Source organism: Sciurus carolinensis, chromosome 3, assembly GCF_902686445.1.
Source record: "Sciurus carolinensis chromosome 3, mSciCar1.2, whole genome shotgun sequence".
Taxonomy (NCBI): Eukaryota; Metazoa; Chordata; class Mammalia; order Rodentia; family Sciuridae; genus Sciurus; species Sciurus carolinensis.
In genome coordinates this window covers 42,474,025-42,488,838 of record NC_062215.1, presented here as the reverse complement: position 1 = coordinate 42,488,838, position 14,814 = coordinate 42,474,025, and the positions used below count along the sequence as shown (strand labels likewise).

The following is a 14,814-nucleotide window of genomic DNA, read 5'->3' as shown; positions in this document are numbered from 1 at the left end:
AGACATTTGGGCTGTTTCAAATTTTGGAGACTATGTTTAATGCTGCTGTGAATATTCACATACAAGCTTCATTGTGCAATTTGTTTTCATTTCTCTTGGATAAGTACTTACAAGAGGGAGTGCTGGGTGTTAAGGAAAGTGCATTATGATTTTATAGGAAAGCAAGACACTGCTTTCCAAAGCACTGAGCCATTGTAGGTCCCCACTGGCAGTGTATGAGGATTCCCTCCACATCCCCAACAACAGTGTTGTCATCTTTGCGTCAGTCAGCTTTCTGTCACTGTCATAAAACACCTGAGACATAAAGATAACTGAGCTCTAACTTTAAAGGAGGAAAGGTCTGTTGTGGCTCATGGTTTCAGAGGTTTCAGTGCATGGTTGCTTGGCCCCGTTGCTTTGGCCTGTGGTAGCACCACACAGCAGAGTGGGAGCACATGGTCAGGAAGCTGTTCACCTCATGGCAGCCAGGAACCAAAGTGAGAGACGGGAAGGGGCTGGTTTCCCAAAATCCATTTTTAGGGCTCACTCATGATAACACAACTTCCTCCCAATAGACCTCATGCACTAAAGGTTCCACTACCTCTCAATAACACCACAAATTGGGGACCAAGGCTTTGACTCATGGGTCTCTGGGGAAGGTTTCTGATCCAAACTATAGCAGTCTTATTTTTAGACATTCTGTTGCTTAATGGTGTGTCATCGTGCTTTAAATTTACATTTTGTGAAGGCTACTGACACAGCATCTTTCCATGTCCTTTATTAAAATTACCATTTATATATCTTCTTTTGTTAAGCCTTTCTTTAAATCTTTTGCCATTTTTGAAAATTGGACTATTACTATGGGTGGGTTTTTAAGGGGAAATGTAAATAACTTGTCTTTAGTCATTACCCATTTTATCATTTTTACTTATTTATTCATTCAGCAGTACCCAGGATTGAATTCAGGTGCCCTCTCTCACTGAACTATATCAGCTCATTTTATTTTTTTTCAAAATGTGGGTATTGTTTACTTTAAGCAACAGTCCAGGATTGTGAGTACAACACACATTTTTAAAGATGAGACTGTCATTTCATGATCAAGCACTGGCATCATGCACACAGCATCAAACTATTCAGTAAGAACAGTGCCCCTGTGGGACCCGCTCCTGGATGGGGACCACCTTGGTGTGCTTGCCTCCCTGGCTTGCTTCACTGCTTTGAATCCCAGCGGCTTGATTGCATTGGAAGCCTTCCTCCTGCTCCTCGGCCAGTCAGTCATGTTAGTACCTGGCTCACTTCTTAAGGTTAAAAGAAAAGGCAGCTTCTTTGCTTTCAGGCAGCGAGTTGTGAGGCGCAGGCCTCTTCTATATGGCACAGGAAGATGCTTCAGCCAAGGGTATTGATACACAGGGCATCGCCATGGAGAAGCTCTGCATACAGACCATCCGGCATGGTGGGGCTGCCTGGGCTGCAGACTGCAGAAGGTCTGTCCAATCATGGTTTTTGACACATGTCCAAGAACAGTGTGTCAAAAACCTCAGTACAAAAGAACCTCTAACACATCAGGAACCAAATGATTTGTGCTTAAAAACATGGTACTAAGTGTCACAAAACTTTCCCTTCAATCTACTACTAGAAAACACTCATGCCATGGCCCACAGACCCAGGAGTCAGAGAAAGAGAAACCTGTTCTTCAAAAGGAAAAACGAGGAAGAAGAAAATGAACAAACAAACAAAAAAAAAGACAGCAATACATAAAGTCCTTCTTTTTAATGAAACAAATTCAAAAGATATAGAGTCAGGCTTGAGTTGTGTAGAAAACAAACGAACAAAATGACAGAGTTCCAGATAGTCAGTTAACCCAAGACCAGGCTGGACTTGCCACCAGGAGGGTTTCTTCTGGATGGTGCAGGTGCTGAGGCACAGGCTTTTGCTCACTCTGCCCCAGGCGGCCTTGCAGGTCTGTGTCCATGTTTTCATGAATATCACCTTCTCCCTTCAGATCAAAGAAGTCTCCAGAGCTTGCTTCAGAAGAGTGTCTTCTCTGTGGTCCAGATGACTCCAAATCTTCCCTGCCTCCACTAGATTTGGCACCTGCCGACTTGGCCCAAGAAGGGGGATTTTCTTCATGTGTTCCAAAGATGTTAGAGGTCATGTTATTCTTCCTCACGGGCTGTTCTGTTGGTTCATCAAAGCCTAATGAGAAAGTGGATCCACCACCCAGAGGCCACAAGACCCGGAAGCTATTCTTGCTGTTAGGGTCAACACCCTTGAAGGTGGTAGGAGGTGGTCATGGCACTGAGGAGCAAGATAGGCTGACTCGGAAGCAGAATGCCCAAAGCGTTGGATGCGAGTGGCGCAGAGGTGCTCCAGACCCACAACCGGTCACCGCTGCAGGAGCCTCCGCCTCATTTTATTTTTTATTTTGATACAGAGTCTTACTGTATTGCCCAGGCTGGCCTTGAACCTGTACCTCTTCTGCCCCAGCCACCAAAGTCACTGGGTCATTACCACTTTAAAGCATATAATCCAGTGGCATTTAGTACAACTATTATATGTACTTTCCTTGGCTTCAACATGTTTCTATTATCCCAAAAGAAAACCTGATACCCATTAGCATTTACTACCACTTCTTTCTTCTACCAGCTCTTGTCAATCACCAGTCAGCTCTCTGTCTAAATATATTTTCCTATTCTGGACATTTCATATGTGACCTGTCATGAATAATTTCTTTCATTTATCATCATGTTTCTGAGGTTCTTTTATATAGTAAAATAAATCAGTGTTTTATTCCTTTTCATGGATGAATAATTTTCCATTGAATGGACAGATCATATTTTGTGCATTCATTCATTTATTAACAGACATTAGGGTTATTTCCAACTTTGAGTCATTGGTGAATAATTCTGCTATCAACATTTATATACATGTATTTGTCTATGTTTTCACTGCTTTCAGGCATGTAACTAAGAGTGGAATGGATAAGTTATGTGCTAACTCTATGTCTAATTTTTCAAGGAAGTGTTCAACTGTTATGGTTTCAATATTAGGTATCCCCGGAAAATTCATGTGTGAGGTAATGCAAGAAAGTTTATCAGTGAAATGATTGGGTTATGAACCTTAACATAATCAGCGCATTAATTCTCTAATACAGATTAACTGGATGGTAACTATAGACAGATAGGGTATGGCTGAAAGGGGTGAGTCCCTGGGGGCAGGCCTTTGGGGTATATATTTTGTCCTTATTGAGCAGAACTCTCTCTCTCTCTCTCTCTCTCTCTGCTGCCTGATTGTCCTGTCCTGTGCTGATTTCCTCCACCACACTCTTCTGCCATGATGTGCCTCACCTCAAGCCCAGAGGAACGGAGCTAGCTCTCTGTGGACTGAAACCTCTGAAACTGCGAGACAACAAATAAGCTTCTCCTCCTCTAACATTGTTCCTGTCAGGTCTTTTGGTTGCAGCAATGAAAAAAGATGACTAAAACACTGTCTTCCACAGTAAATGCACCATTTTTACGTTCCCACCAGCAATGGTAAGTGTTCCAATTTCTCCACATCCCAAAAACACTTGTTATTTTCTGTTTTGTTTTTATTATTATGAACAATTTAGTGTGCATGCAGTAAACCTTACTGTTGATTCTTAAATCTTTCATATATTCTGGGTAGAGCTTGGCTGATAATAAAATCACTGAAGAAGAAAAAAATCAGGGAAAATTTGAAGAGAAACATAGTTAAGCACTGGATCTAACCATATCTGAAACTATCCCTGGCCTTCTTTACTGTGAAAATGAAGCAACCTCTCCCTGCCAACTTTTTGGTTTTTAGCTAGTTTAAATTGTGTTTCATTGCAAGATTCCTGATTAATACACTTATGATAGAATGTAAACAGAGGAAAATCTTCTTTCTCTTTGCTACTATCTCAAGCAAATACGAAATATGAGTGAGTGGTGAAAGTCCCTAAAGGAGGTACACCAGCCTTACTCCCTGGAAGCCCTAGGAAGGAAAATCAAGGGCCCCATCCTTAGAATTCTCTGGGAGTAACTTCCAATGAAGGAGGAAGAAGAAATGGCCTGAAGGGTGGTAGCAAAGGGGCTCTCCAGCTAGGACAGTGACAGAGCAGGTGGAGGAGGGGATCAATAGGTCCAAAAGACTCCTGCTCAGGATGATAGGTTTAGAGTAACCAAGCCAGAGGAATGTGATTTGAGAGAGGAGAGCATTTGCTGTAATGCTGACTCTGGTGGGGAGCAACCCAGTAGCATTGAATTGGGGATGCTACATGGGGAAATCATCAACATTTAACTATTCACTTTCTAATTATGGAAACAAACAAAAAAAATGTCCTAGCAGGTGGGATGCTGCTGTAAGAATACAGTGTGGGCCAAGAGTGCCAAGGAGAACAGAATGCCTGCTAAAAGCTCAAAGCCCCAGATCTTCACTGGGTGCTACTGAAAGAAAACTACCGCAGGAGCCTGTGTGTGGCCTGTCTCAACTTCACTATGATTTGGTTTGTTGCCAGATACCATGAATATATGTTTCCACTCCATCCTCTCAATATTGCCTGGAGGTAAAGATGAGGAAACTGAGGGTCAGAGAGGGACTTCTCAGGTCTATAGCCTAAAAATGGTAATATGTAATATGTTTCATTATGTGTAATGGTAATGAATGCCATATATGATGATAATAATACTATGTATACATTAGAAAATAAATACAAACTCACTTGCAAACACTTTAGTCATAGATTACTGGGTATTAAAGCAGGACTTTGTTAGGCACTTTACATGAAATGGCTGATCTACTGTGGTCACTTTATGAAGTACATGTTTTTTTGTTTGGTTTTTTGTTTCCTGCTATAGCTCCAGGTCTTGGCATTGGGCTTGGCATGTGGGAAGTACTCAATCAATGTGTGTTGAGTGAATGAATAGACATGAAGTCAAGCAGCAGGATGGCCCACATAACTATAGGCAGCAGGATTTGGACAAGTCATTTTTAAAGTCCAAGAAACATTGACCATTCACTCTGCCAAGTTAAAACATGGATAGTGCCTGGCACTGGTAAGGGCAAGGGACTCAAGCTTTTCTACCTTCCTGGTGAGAATCTAGATGAGTATACACATTCTGGGAAACAAAATGTTTCAAGGGCATGCCCTTTCAAGTAAACAACCTTCTAACAATTTGACATTGGGCAATGGTACAGATACAGATTGTATATAATAGTAACAAGTATCCAGAATTAGGGATTTGTTTAACAAAACTATGATCCCTTCATACCACAATAGCTCCTAAGTATAGCTAATAAAGAGTGTCAATTGTGTGCTGGTTCATAACTCACCTGGTCACCACAACCACCCATGAGGTAGATCCTGGTAACGTTCCCTTTTTACAGATGAGGAAATGGGTGCAGAGAACTAAAGGAACTTGCTTGAGATCACACAGCTGGGGAGACAAGAGAAAGAATTTGGACCCTGGTTGCTGGTTCCCAATCTGGGCTAATTTTGTCCATCATTTTCATAATGATGACATCAACCTAAATTTATCAACCTGGAACCTGGTGCACAATAAATTTTTAAATGAAAAATAAAGTCAAAAAAGTATCAGAGGTGATTACCTACATAGGATAAAGGCAGATGTATAATTTTATTCTCCTAGCTTGTTTGATTTTTTATGATATGTAAATATTATTTTAATCACAAAAAAATAAAGTTCTTTTCACTTGGGGGCAAACAGGAAAAAGAGAAAGGTTAGAGAATAGAGGAAGGGATCCAATGAGAGAAACTTCTAAGGATCCCTTGACTGGGGCCCTGGTCTTGGCCTCTGCTGTCTCCCACAGCAAGACTAGCTGCAGTCCCACTCCACCTTGGAGGCTGGATGGCCAGGGACTCAAGGGCAAAAAGGCAGCTGCAAAACAGCTTCCTCTGGTGACCTCTTACTCCATGGACTCCATGGAAATGTCATTGCTCACCTCCAACCCTAAACAGCTGCCGATGTAATGGGGTCCACTCCATGCCTTGAACATAACCCTTGCTGCTTTGCCACTGGTAATGTATTTTGAAAGTGATATGGTTTGTCTTTCCTCCTCTCTCTCTCCCCCTTCTTAACCATGAGGGAAGGAAGCAAGATGAACCTTCTTCCTGTCCCAGGTAGTTATTTTTTCTTCAGCTCAATGACCACAGGAATGAAGGAATCCAGACCTCAGGGCTGGTACAAGTGGGTCTAAGAAACGGCTATCTCTCGAGGTTACAAATAAATTATGAGACCTGATAGGGCAAGCTGAGCATTAGCCTTTGTATCCCTTTTTTAAAAGTCAGTTGCTCCCCCGGCAGTTAGAATCACAGCTGCTGTATTCTCCTTTGCTAACAAAGCAATAAAACTTTTTCCTTTTTCTCAAAACCTTTTCTTCATTATTGGCTTTACTTCAGACACAGGGACCAAACTTTCCATATCACTAACATGAGTGATCATTTTTCAGGTGAGGAAACTAAAAGCTCATAGAAGCAATGGTATCTCTAGGATGTCATTTCTGCAATGGAGAGGAGAGAGGAAGGGAGAACCTAGTCCTAGTGTTTGACAGTCATGTCCCTGTTTTCTTCATTTCAACAATCATTTGAAAACAAAGAATTATTCTGTCACTACACCATGAAAAACTTCTATTAAACTATAGCAAAGATTCCGTCCCTTCCATTCCCCCCATCCCTGCCCAGTACTTGGGATTTAAACCCAGGGCTTCATGCATGTTAGGTAAATGCTGTACCACTGAGCTATAAGTCAGCTCTTTATTATTTTTATTATTTTTAATTTTTGAGGCAGTGTCTGGCTATGACTGGGCTCAAACTTACAAAACTGCCTCAGTTTCTTTAGCAGGTGGGATTATAAGCATGCACTACATGCCCTTCTTTCTTCTTTTAAAAAACAGGTGAAGAGAAATGTCTTTGACTTTGGCATCTTGATTCATATTGTATAGGCAGCAGTTTGACCCTTGAATATGGACAATGATGTGTGTGGCAAGCTGGGCATTTCCATTATATGTGAAAGCCCACTGCAAGCCCCCAAATGGGTAAGGAATTAAGAAGTTTAACAATGAAGTAACCAAAGATGGCTTTAGCATGCAACTGTCCACAGGCTTTTAAATTGGGCTCTTGTTCCTTTCTTGCTTTTTACCTATTACATAACAAAGAAACCCCAAACTCAGTGCCTTAATACAAAATTTTATAATTATCTCTCAATTTTGCCTGGTTTACTTGACTTAGCTGGGTGGTTCTTGCTTAGGGCCCACACTGTTGCAGTCATCCTGTGGGTCATCTAGACTGGACATCCATCATGACTTACTCCTGTGGCTTAAATTTCAAAAATAAGGAGGTAGGGAAATTTGACGACAGACTTCCAGAGTTTTTGGAGAGTGGAAAGCAAATAGAGACATAGTATCTGCTAAAAGAAAACAAATGAAACCAAGCTTAGTGCCTGCAGGGAGAAGAACCAATGAGAAATAAGATGTCACTGTGGGCCCCTGTAAACAGTCATATGCTACAGCCAGCTCAGCTACATCATTCTTGGTTGCTGCTCATCTCCTTTACACCAAGCAAAAAGCACTCACTTGACAGACATTTCTTGAGTACCATTCTTGTGCCAGGCACATTGCTGGGCACTGGGAAAGAGTGAGAGACAAAAAGCTTGCCATTGTGGTGCTTAAAGTCTTTAAGGGTTGTGGTAGGGATATTTACCAAATCATTACCCAAATATAGGTTGAACATTCCTAATTCAAAAATATGAAACCCAAGTTGCTCCAAAATCTGAAATGTTTTGACCACTGATGTAATGCCATGAGTGGAATATTCCGTACCATGTGTCTCATCCACAGCCCAGTTGTGCAAGGGTAGTGGAGTAGGTTGCAGGAAAGACAAAGAAATTGCCCAGAAATGGCATGGGAGACATACGCTTTATTGGGAAAAGCTTGCAGGAGATTGGTAATTGCTCCAAGAAGAGTTCAGGGGTGACAGAAAAATAGCACCTCCATCTCTCAGGGTGCTTTACCAAGTAGGGCCTCCTCTCCCTCACAGCATTTTGTCCAGTGGAAACTGGCCGGATGAGTGACACATAGGCTTCCAATGCCTTCAGTTCAGTACCAGTTCCCACTGAGAGAGAGGGTTTTTTTATGTTAAGACTACAGAAACAGTGACATCAGCATTAACTTGCTTTGTTTACCTGTATGAACAGTTGTCCAAGGAGCAACTGTCCTGGCAAGTATGCAGAAATAGCTTTTGACAGATAACACTAACTTGCCCCAGTTCCCAGTGTTCACAAGAGAAAGCCAATTTCCTTCAAGATAATGTGTATACTGCCCAGGCTTGCCCTCTTTGTTCCCTTAACTTGGCTAGGGTTTGGGAAATAGAAAAAGGACAGTCAGGAACATGGTGTTTTACTATCCCACTTTTCTCTAGGGATGATACAAAGTGAAACTTTGTTTTGTGCACAAAATTATTTAAAATATTAGCGGGACCATAAAAAACTTAGGGACACCCTGTCTCAAAATAAAAGATAAAAAGGGCTGGAGATGTGACTCAAGGTTAAGCACCCCTGGGTTCAATCCCTGATACAAAAACAAAATTATTTAAAATATTGTGTAAAATTATCTTCAGGCTACGTGTATAAGGTGTATATGAAACAAATTTCATTTTTATAGGGTCCAATCCCCAAGATATTTCATTATGTATACGCAAATATTCCAAAATCCAGAAAAAAATCAGAAAGCCAAAACACTTCTGGTCCCAAATGGCTCTGACTGGCCATTTCAGACCACAGGTCAACATGTGAAGGGTAGAGTCAACACCACCTGTTGCACATGGTAGGGCTGTGTAGCGAATTCTGTCAGAACACAGAAAAGAAGAAAGTCTTACACAGGTCCTCTGGAAGAGAATCAGTTTTGTCATGAAGATATATCAGTGGGCTCAAAAACCTTGCAAAGAGGCATGTCTCAGTAAAGTAAGACAAAAGAAATATCTCAAACAACTACATTCCATGAACTGTCACATAATTTATAATCCATAAATTGAGATGCTTGTATCTTTTGTAAAATAAGATGTAGGACTATAAAGACCAGTTACCTGTAGTTCCCAGTGCAACCTCCGAAGAAAGATATCATGCCACACTGTTGTGAAAAATTCAAAATAGAATTGAAGAGGTAGTGTGGAGAGGGGGTTAGCTAGGTGCAGAAGTTCTACAGGGCCTCCTGAGTTGAATTTTGTCCATTACTTTGTTATTGGAAAAGTAAATAATGTAGGTGCCTGTTCTGACTGCAGAACTATTAAAACGCACAAAATAATAATACCCACTTCATGGTCTTGTGAGGAGTAAATAAATTGCTGCAAATGTATGTAAAATACTTAAAAAAGGACCTGGTCTCACACTTAGTAAGTGCTACATATATGTTGGTTATGATTATGTTATATACATATAATAATGAGTAAACATACTTAAGTTATAAAGAATTCAAGCAATGGATACCCAAAGCACCAATTCTTAAGAATAGGGCAGCAAAAGAAATAATAATAATAACAATAATAAGTGAGCACTTACGAAATGCCAGGAACCTTGCTGAAAGATCTCCAAGTATCATTTTATTCCTCTCAACAATCCCATAAAATAGGTACTGTGATCATCTGTTTTTCACACAAAGAAATTGAGAGTCAGAGAGATGAAGTGGCTTGCTCAAGGTTGCAGGCTAATAAAGACTTGACCCAGACACCTATAATTCCAAGCCCACATAATCCTTGCGACCCACACTCTCCCAGGTACACTAATAGGCATAGCCCGGTCTTCCGTCAAGCCCCTCGTATCTGCCGGACCTCCACCCTCGCCACGCTCACTGTGTCCTTCTCCCTTGGGTGGGCCACGCCCACAAACTCAAGCTGGGAATCTCCTTGATCCCCGCTCGCGGTCCCAGCTCCTGGCCCCACCTTCTTCCCCAGCAGTCGCTCCATGTGGCCCCACCCCTATGACCTGGACCGGAAGATCTCGCCCCACCCCCTCGAGTAGGCCACGCCCAAAGCCCGAGCCACGTGACTCCTCGAGCCCTGCTCCGGCCCCGCCCCGCGTCATCCCGGGCCTCTCTGTCGCTGCGGATGCGGTTCTTGCGCATGGTCCGCCATTTTGCTCCTAGAGACACCGCCTGGCGAGCCGGCCATTTCTTCCTTCGACAGCGGAGGGTGCGGCGGGGCCGGGGCCGGGGCTGGGGTCGGGGCCAGGTAGGCGGGCGGGAGCCAGCGGCGAATAGCGGTGGGACACTGGCATTACCGAGCACAGGTGCACGGGGCGGGAGCCCCGCGGCTCGACGGGCGGGGTGCCGCGGCCGAGGCTGCGGTGCCGAGGGAGACTCCAGCCTCGCGCCGCCAGTCAACCCCTCGCTCCCTCCCTCCCTCCTTCCCTCCCTCCTTCTCGCTGGGTTGGCGGGGACCGGGGCCTAGGGCGCGGGGGCGGGAGAACTCTAGACGCCTCTTGGGAAGCAATTCCTAATTATGGGACCTGCGGCGGAGCAGCGCAGGAAGCAAGTCCCAAGTCAGCATGCGATCTACTCGCGCATCCCTAATGTAGGCGCACCCCTAGTTTTAGTTTGCTTGGCCTTGTTAGTCGCAGGTGTTTACGTACAAAAGAGTCATTTTATTCCACTCAACTCAAACCTGCAGAGGTTGAGTGAGCACCGAGATGTGCTTTTTAAAGATACTGTTCTACTTTAAAATGTTTCATCCCCAGTATATAGTATATTGATGATAAGGATCTACTTTTTATTATTTTAATGTTTGCTCAATTTGGGTGATAGGTTGTGTAAGGAATATGAAAATGTGGAATGAAGCTTTAGGCTGATCGCTTTAGGTATGATCGCTAACGTTGTAGGTTTTTTCAAGAATTTAAATATACAAATAAAAATAATTTACCCACATTATCGAACCCCACTAAAGAATACCGTTCTTGTCCGTATTCTTTCCCTATGCTGTTCTGTATCTTTATTACACAGTTCTGCCCCATTCATAAGCAACTTTGTTTATATAGTGTTGAATATTTATTATATTGAGTACATAGTCAAAGTTGTTCTTGAATACCCCACTGTGGAGCCTTTGTTTATGTCCAGAATTTCTGCTCTTTAAAAAAGCAGTTACCATCACTGAGCATAGAGTTTTGTCCTTGTTTCCTTGGGGGTAAATTTCAGGAGTTGGAAATGGTGAATCAAACTTTTGTATTCTTTGTTTGACACTTTAATATGAATTGTTTTCTAAACAAGGCATGTTTGCAATAGACATTTTTCAAAATCTGGATATTCGCTCGGTTCTGTTCCCTGTAGGTGGAATTCAGCAAGGTAGCAAGTCATTTTCTGTGTTGGTGGAGACAGGATGTGCAGCTAGTATTGTATACTACCAACTCTTACAAATCAGGCATAGACCAAGTTCTGTCTGCTGCTGAGAGGCCATGCAGTCTTGAGTAAGGTTTTTCATCTCTAAACTTCCCTGTTTCTAAAATGGGTTTAATTCTCATATCTGCTTCATTGAGCTCTCATGAAAGTTCAGATCACTCAGAAAATGTTAAGCATTAGGCATAAGAAAACATTCTGGTGACAGATGAGCAACATGTCTGGGGTCACAGAAGAATGGAAGAGTAATTAGATTTAAATTTTGCCAGTAAATTTTCAGTATTGTTTTTTTTTTTTTTGCTCTGGGGATTGAACCCAGGTCTCTGCATGAAATGGCCACTGTCCCACTGAGTTGCACCCACAGCCCTTGATTTTTAAAAAAGCACATTTTCTTGGAATTTGGTGTATCACTAATAAAAGTAATAATCCTTTTGGTTTTTTGATGCCTTTCTGTTGACAGACTACTTCAGTTCCATTTGTTAATCACTGCAACTCAGCAAGATGAGGGTTTATTCACATTTTTGTTGAGCCTCTGTGCTCAAGTGCTAGGTGCTTTTCCAGGCACTGGGTATATGGCAGAAAGTAGTAAAAACTCTGTTGCCTGGACTTTGAATTCTGGTGGGAGAAGCTTTATACTAGGTTACTCTTCTTGTTTTCTAAAAGGTAAAGACTAAGGCCTAGAGATGTGCCCAGGCCTGGCAGCTAGTAACTATGGAAGGCAAGCCCAAGCCTTCACCCTCCCTCCTCCACTAACCATCTGCAGATAGAGAGTATTATACAGTGGGAAAAACAATGTACCTCGGTGCCAGCCTTGCTCATCTCCAGTATGAATCATCACCCAGGGTCACCAATTTAAAAAAAAAAAAAAAAGTACTTTTTAAAATTTTTTTCTTGTAGTGCTAGGGATCCAACCCAGAACTTCACACATGCTAGGCAAGCATTCTGCCACTGAGTTACACCCCTGGGCTTAAGGATGGTTGTTGTTGACATGACTGCTAGTCTGTCCACAGCAGGTGATCTCTTGCAATGTGGTTTAATTCATGAAATTTAGCAGTCTCAAAGCTCATTCAGAGAGGAGTGTGATTTGCAACTTTAAAAGATGCAGAGATTCTCAGGAAAGGATAGGTTTTCACACATGCTATAAATATCTCTTACACATTCTAGAGTAGAAGTGGGTTTGGGTTTTTTTCTTTCAAACCTCTACCCTTTTCATAAACACAGACATCTGTGTTAGAGGACATCTAAGTTCCCTTCCCACTCAGTGTTGGTGATAATGTCATATTTCTTTCATTTATATTAATCTCTGCCAGATGTTCATCCTTTGTAGATGCTGTGCTTTCTTGTAAAGCAGGGGTCAGCCACCCTTTTCTATAAAAGGTGAGATAACATTTAAGTTACGTGGTTATGTTCAGTCTGCGGGTGCTTCCAGGATCAACTTTTAAACAAAGGAGCGTGGTTGGATTTTATAAAAAGAGGCTTTGGAGCAACCCGATTGGGCTCATGGGCTATATCTGTTGATCCCTGCTTGAAAGCCATGGCAGACATCAGTGGTCTCTTTAGGACTTTGATCATCCCACATACATTCCTGTTTGTAATTCATAGGCTTAAGGTTAATTGCATTGTAGTCCCATATATTTTCTGATTTGGAATCCTGGGCTGTCCCAGTTGGAATGTCCCTTGAGGGCACTTGGCTGAAGGTATACTTTCCTAGCCCTGTAGTGGGACTCTGCACTTGAGCTACCTGTAACCAGATGGTTCCATGGCATGTGTGCACAACAAGAACTCTTCCAGATTGATGACGTGGCTAAAAATGGTGTTCACACCATGCAAGACTGGGTGGCATTTAGGAAGAACAGAATAGGTCTATATTTTCTAACCCAGCTTCTCAAAATATATTATTTGGTGAAAAAAACAAAGTATAGATTTGTTCAATGATAACTGTTTGTGCTAGAAACATTGAATGTATGTTTTGTCCATATATTTTATAAGGGTCAGGCATATGAATGCATATAAAAGGCCCAAGGTGTCCATAGTAAACAGGAACCCCCACTTTTGGGAAAGAGCCTAGTGTTGGGGCTGGTGATTTTTGCCTTAACTATGGTGTTTAAGATCTTTACAAGGAGCATGTGTTTGCATGTTACTTGCTTAATTAAAATTTAAGAATAACAAAAAGGATCAACGGACCTTCAGCCTGTTTATATTCACCAGCTCTCCCAGAACTACCCCAAGTAAACATTCAATGGAGGAAGTGCAAGTTCACTAGGCTTTCTGGGAGGAGGTCCCCTTCCCCCATGGCTTGCTAGTTTGTTGGTAGTCTATCCAATGCAGGATCCTCATTACATATTAGGGACAGGCAGCCCAGAGTAAATGGGATGAGAACCTCAGCTCTGTTGACTTCTAGGCCAGAGGCCTAATTTTTACTTGTGTCCTGCTGCCTGTCAATTGGGTGGTCACTTAACTTTCCTTAAGGTTATTATCTAGTCAACCTCATGTTCCAGTTAAGGAAAAAGGAAGATGAAAAGGTCGGTTTTATGTACAACTCGCACATCTGAGGGGCAGTTGAAGGATCACAGGGAGGTTTATGGAAAACAGGTTTTACAGGAAAAGCTGGATGTAGATGGGTCATATATATTTTAAGGATCAATCAGTCCACGTCCTTGCTAATGGCTGTGCCATTTTTCTGTGTGTTAATCCAGGAGGAATTTTGTTGTCAAAGAATAAAAGGAGGTTATCCATAATTGACTTTAAGCAGCAAACAGTAAAACACTGAGCTCTTCAGCTCCACCTTTCTTGTAAGTTCATCATTTATTCCCAGTGATTGTGAAAACTAGTTTAAGTCTTGATAACATATTTCCATCAATTTGGAACCCTGAAATTCAAATGAACTTTCTGTTTATCCATATATGTATATATCTTCCTCATAAAAGGCACCATTATGGTGAAAACTGTTTTCCTTCAGCTGAAGTTATTTGCTATTTTTAAAACATCCTTTCAGGTATATTTTATATCATATGACAATTCTTAACATATATCATATCCTTCTAGGCTCTGAGAATTGGAAAACCAAGAAGGTTTTGATGTTTTGTTTGACGCCACCTGAATTAGAAACAAAGATGAACATAACCAAAGGAGGTCTGGTGCTATTTTCAGCAAATTCTAATTCATCATGTATGGAGCTTTCAAAGAAAATTGCTGAGTAAGTTATGATTTTTACTATTAAATTGATTGTGTGATATAAATTTGATAATCAGATTAGCAGTGATTGTCAAGCTTGAAAGCAGCTATGTTGTAGTTAATCTGTGTATCTTCCATATAAACTAAAGGCTAACCTTTATGTAAACTATCCCATCTCCCTACATATTCACTCAGCACACATTCTTTGCGTGCCTCATAAGTGCCAGGGATTGTGTTGGGTGCTGTGTGTTCATAGACTTTAGTATA

At 41.8% G+C, this 14,814-nt stretch overlaps 1 protein-coding gene and 1 pseudogene across 7 annotated transcripts in view; one reads left to right on the top strand and one right to left on the bottom strand.

Annotated features, from left to right (window-relative positions):
- Window positions 1-1,752: 1,752 nt before the first annotated feature.
- Window positions 1,753-9,972, bottom strand: LOC124979704 (jupiter microtubule associated homolog 1-like; annotated as a pseudogene).
- Window positions 9,973-10,046: 74 nt separating this feature from the next.
- Prpsap2 (phosphoribosyl pyrophosphate synthetase associated protein 2) overlaps window positions 10,047-14,814 on the top strand; it is a 44,535-nt gene continuing 39,767 nt past the window's right edge. The window contains exons 1-5 of one of the 7 annotated variants that reach the window (XM_047544263.1): window positions 10,163-10,177; window positions 11,308-11,444; window positions 12,684-12,750; window positions 14,070-14,165; window positions 14,419-14,569. In XM_047544263.1, the coding sequence (XP_047400219.1) occupies window positions 14,451-14,569 (119 nt within the window). In that variant the 5' untranslated portion in view covers window positions 10,163-10,177; window positions 11,308-11,444; window positions 12,684-12,750; window positions 14,070-14,165; window positions 14,419-14,450. Of the gene's footprint in view, window positions 10,178-10,234; window positions 11,445-12,683; window positions 12,751-14,069; window positions 14,166-14,418; window positions 14,570-14,814 lie in introns of those variants that run through there. The other 6 variants (XM_047544262.1, XM_047544264.1, XM_047544261.1 and 3 more) reach the window with 6 other exon arrangements.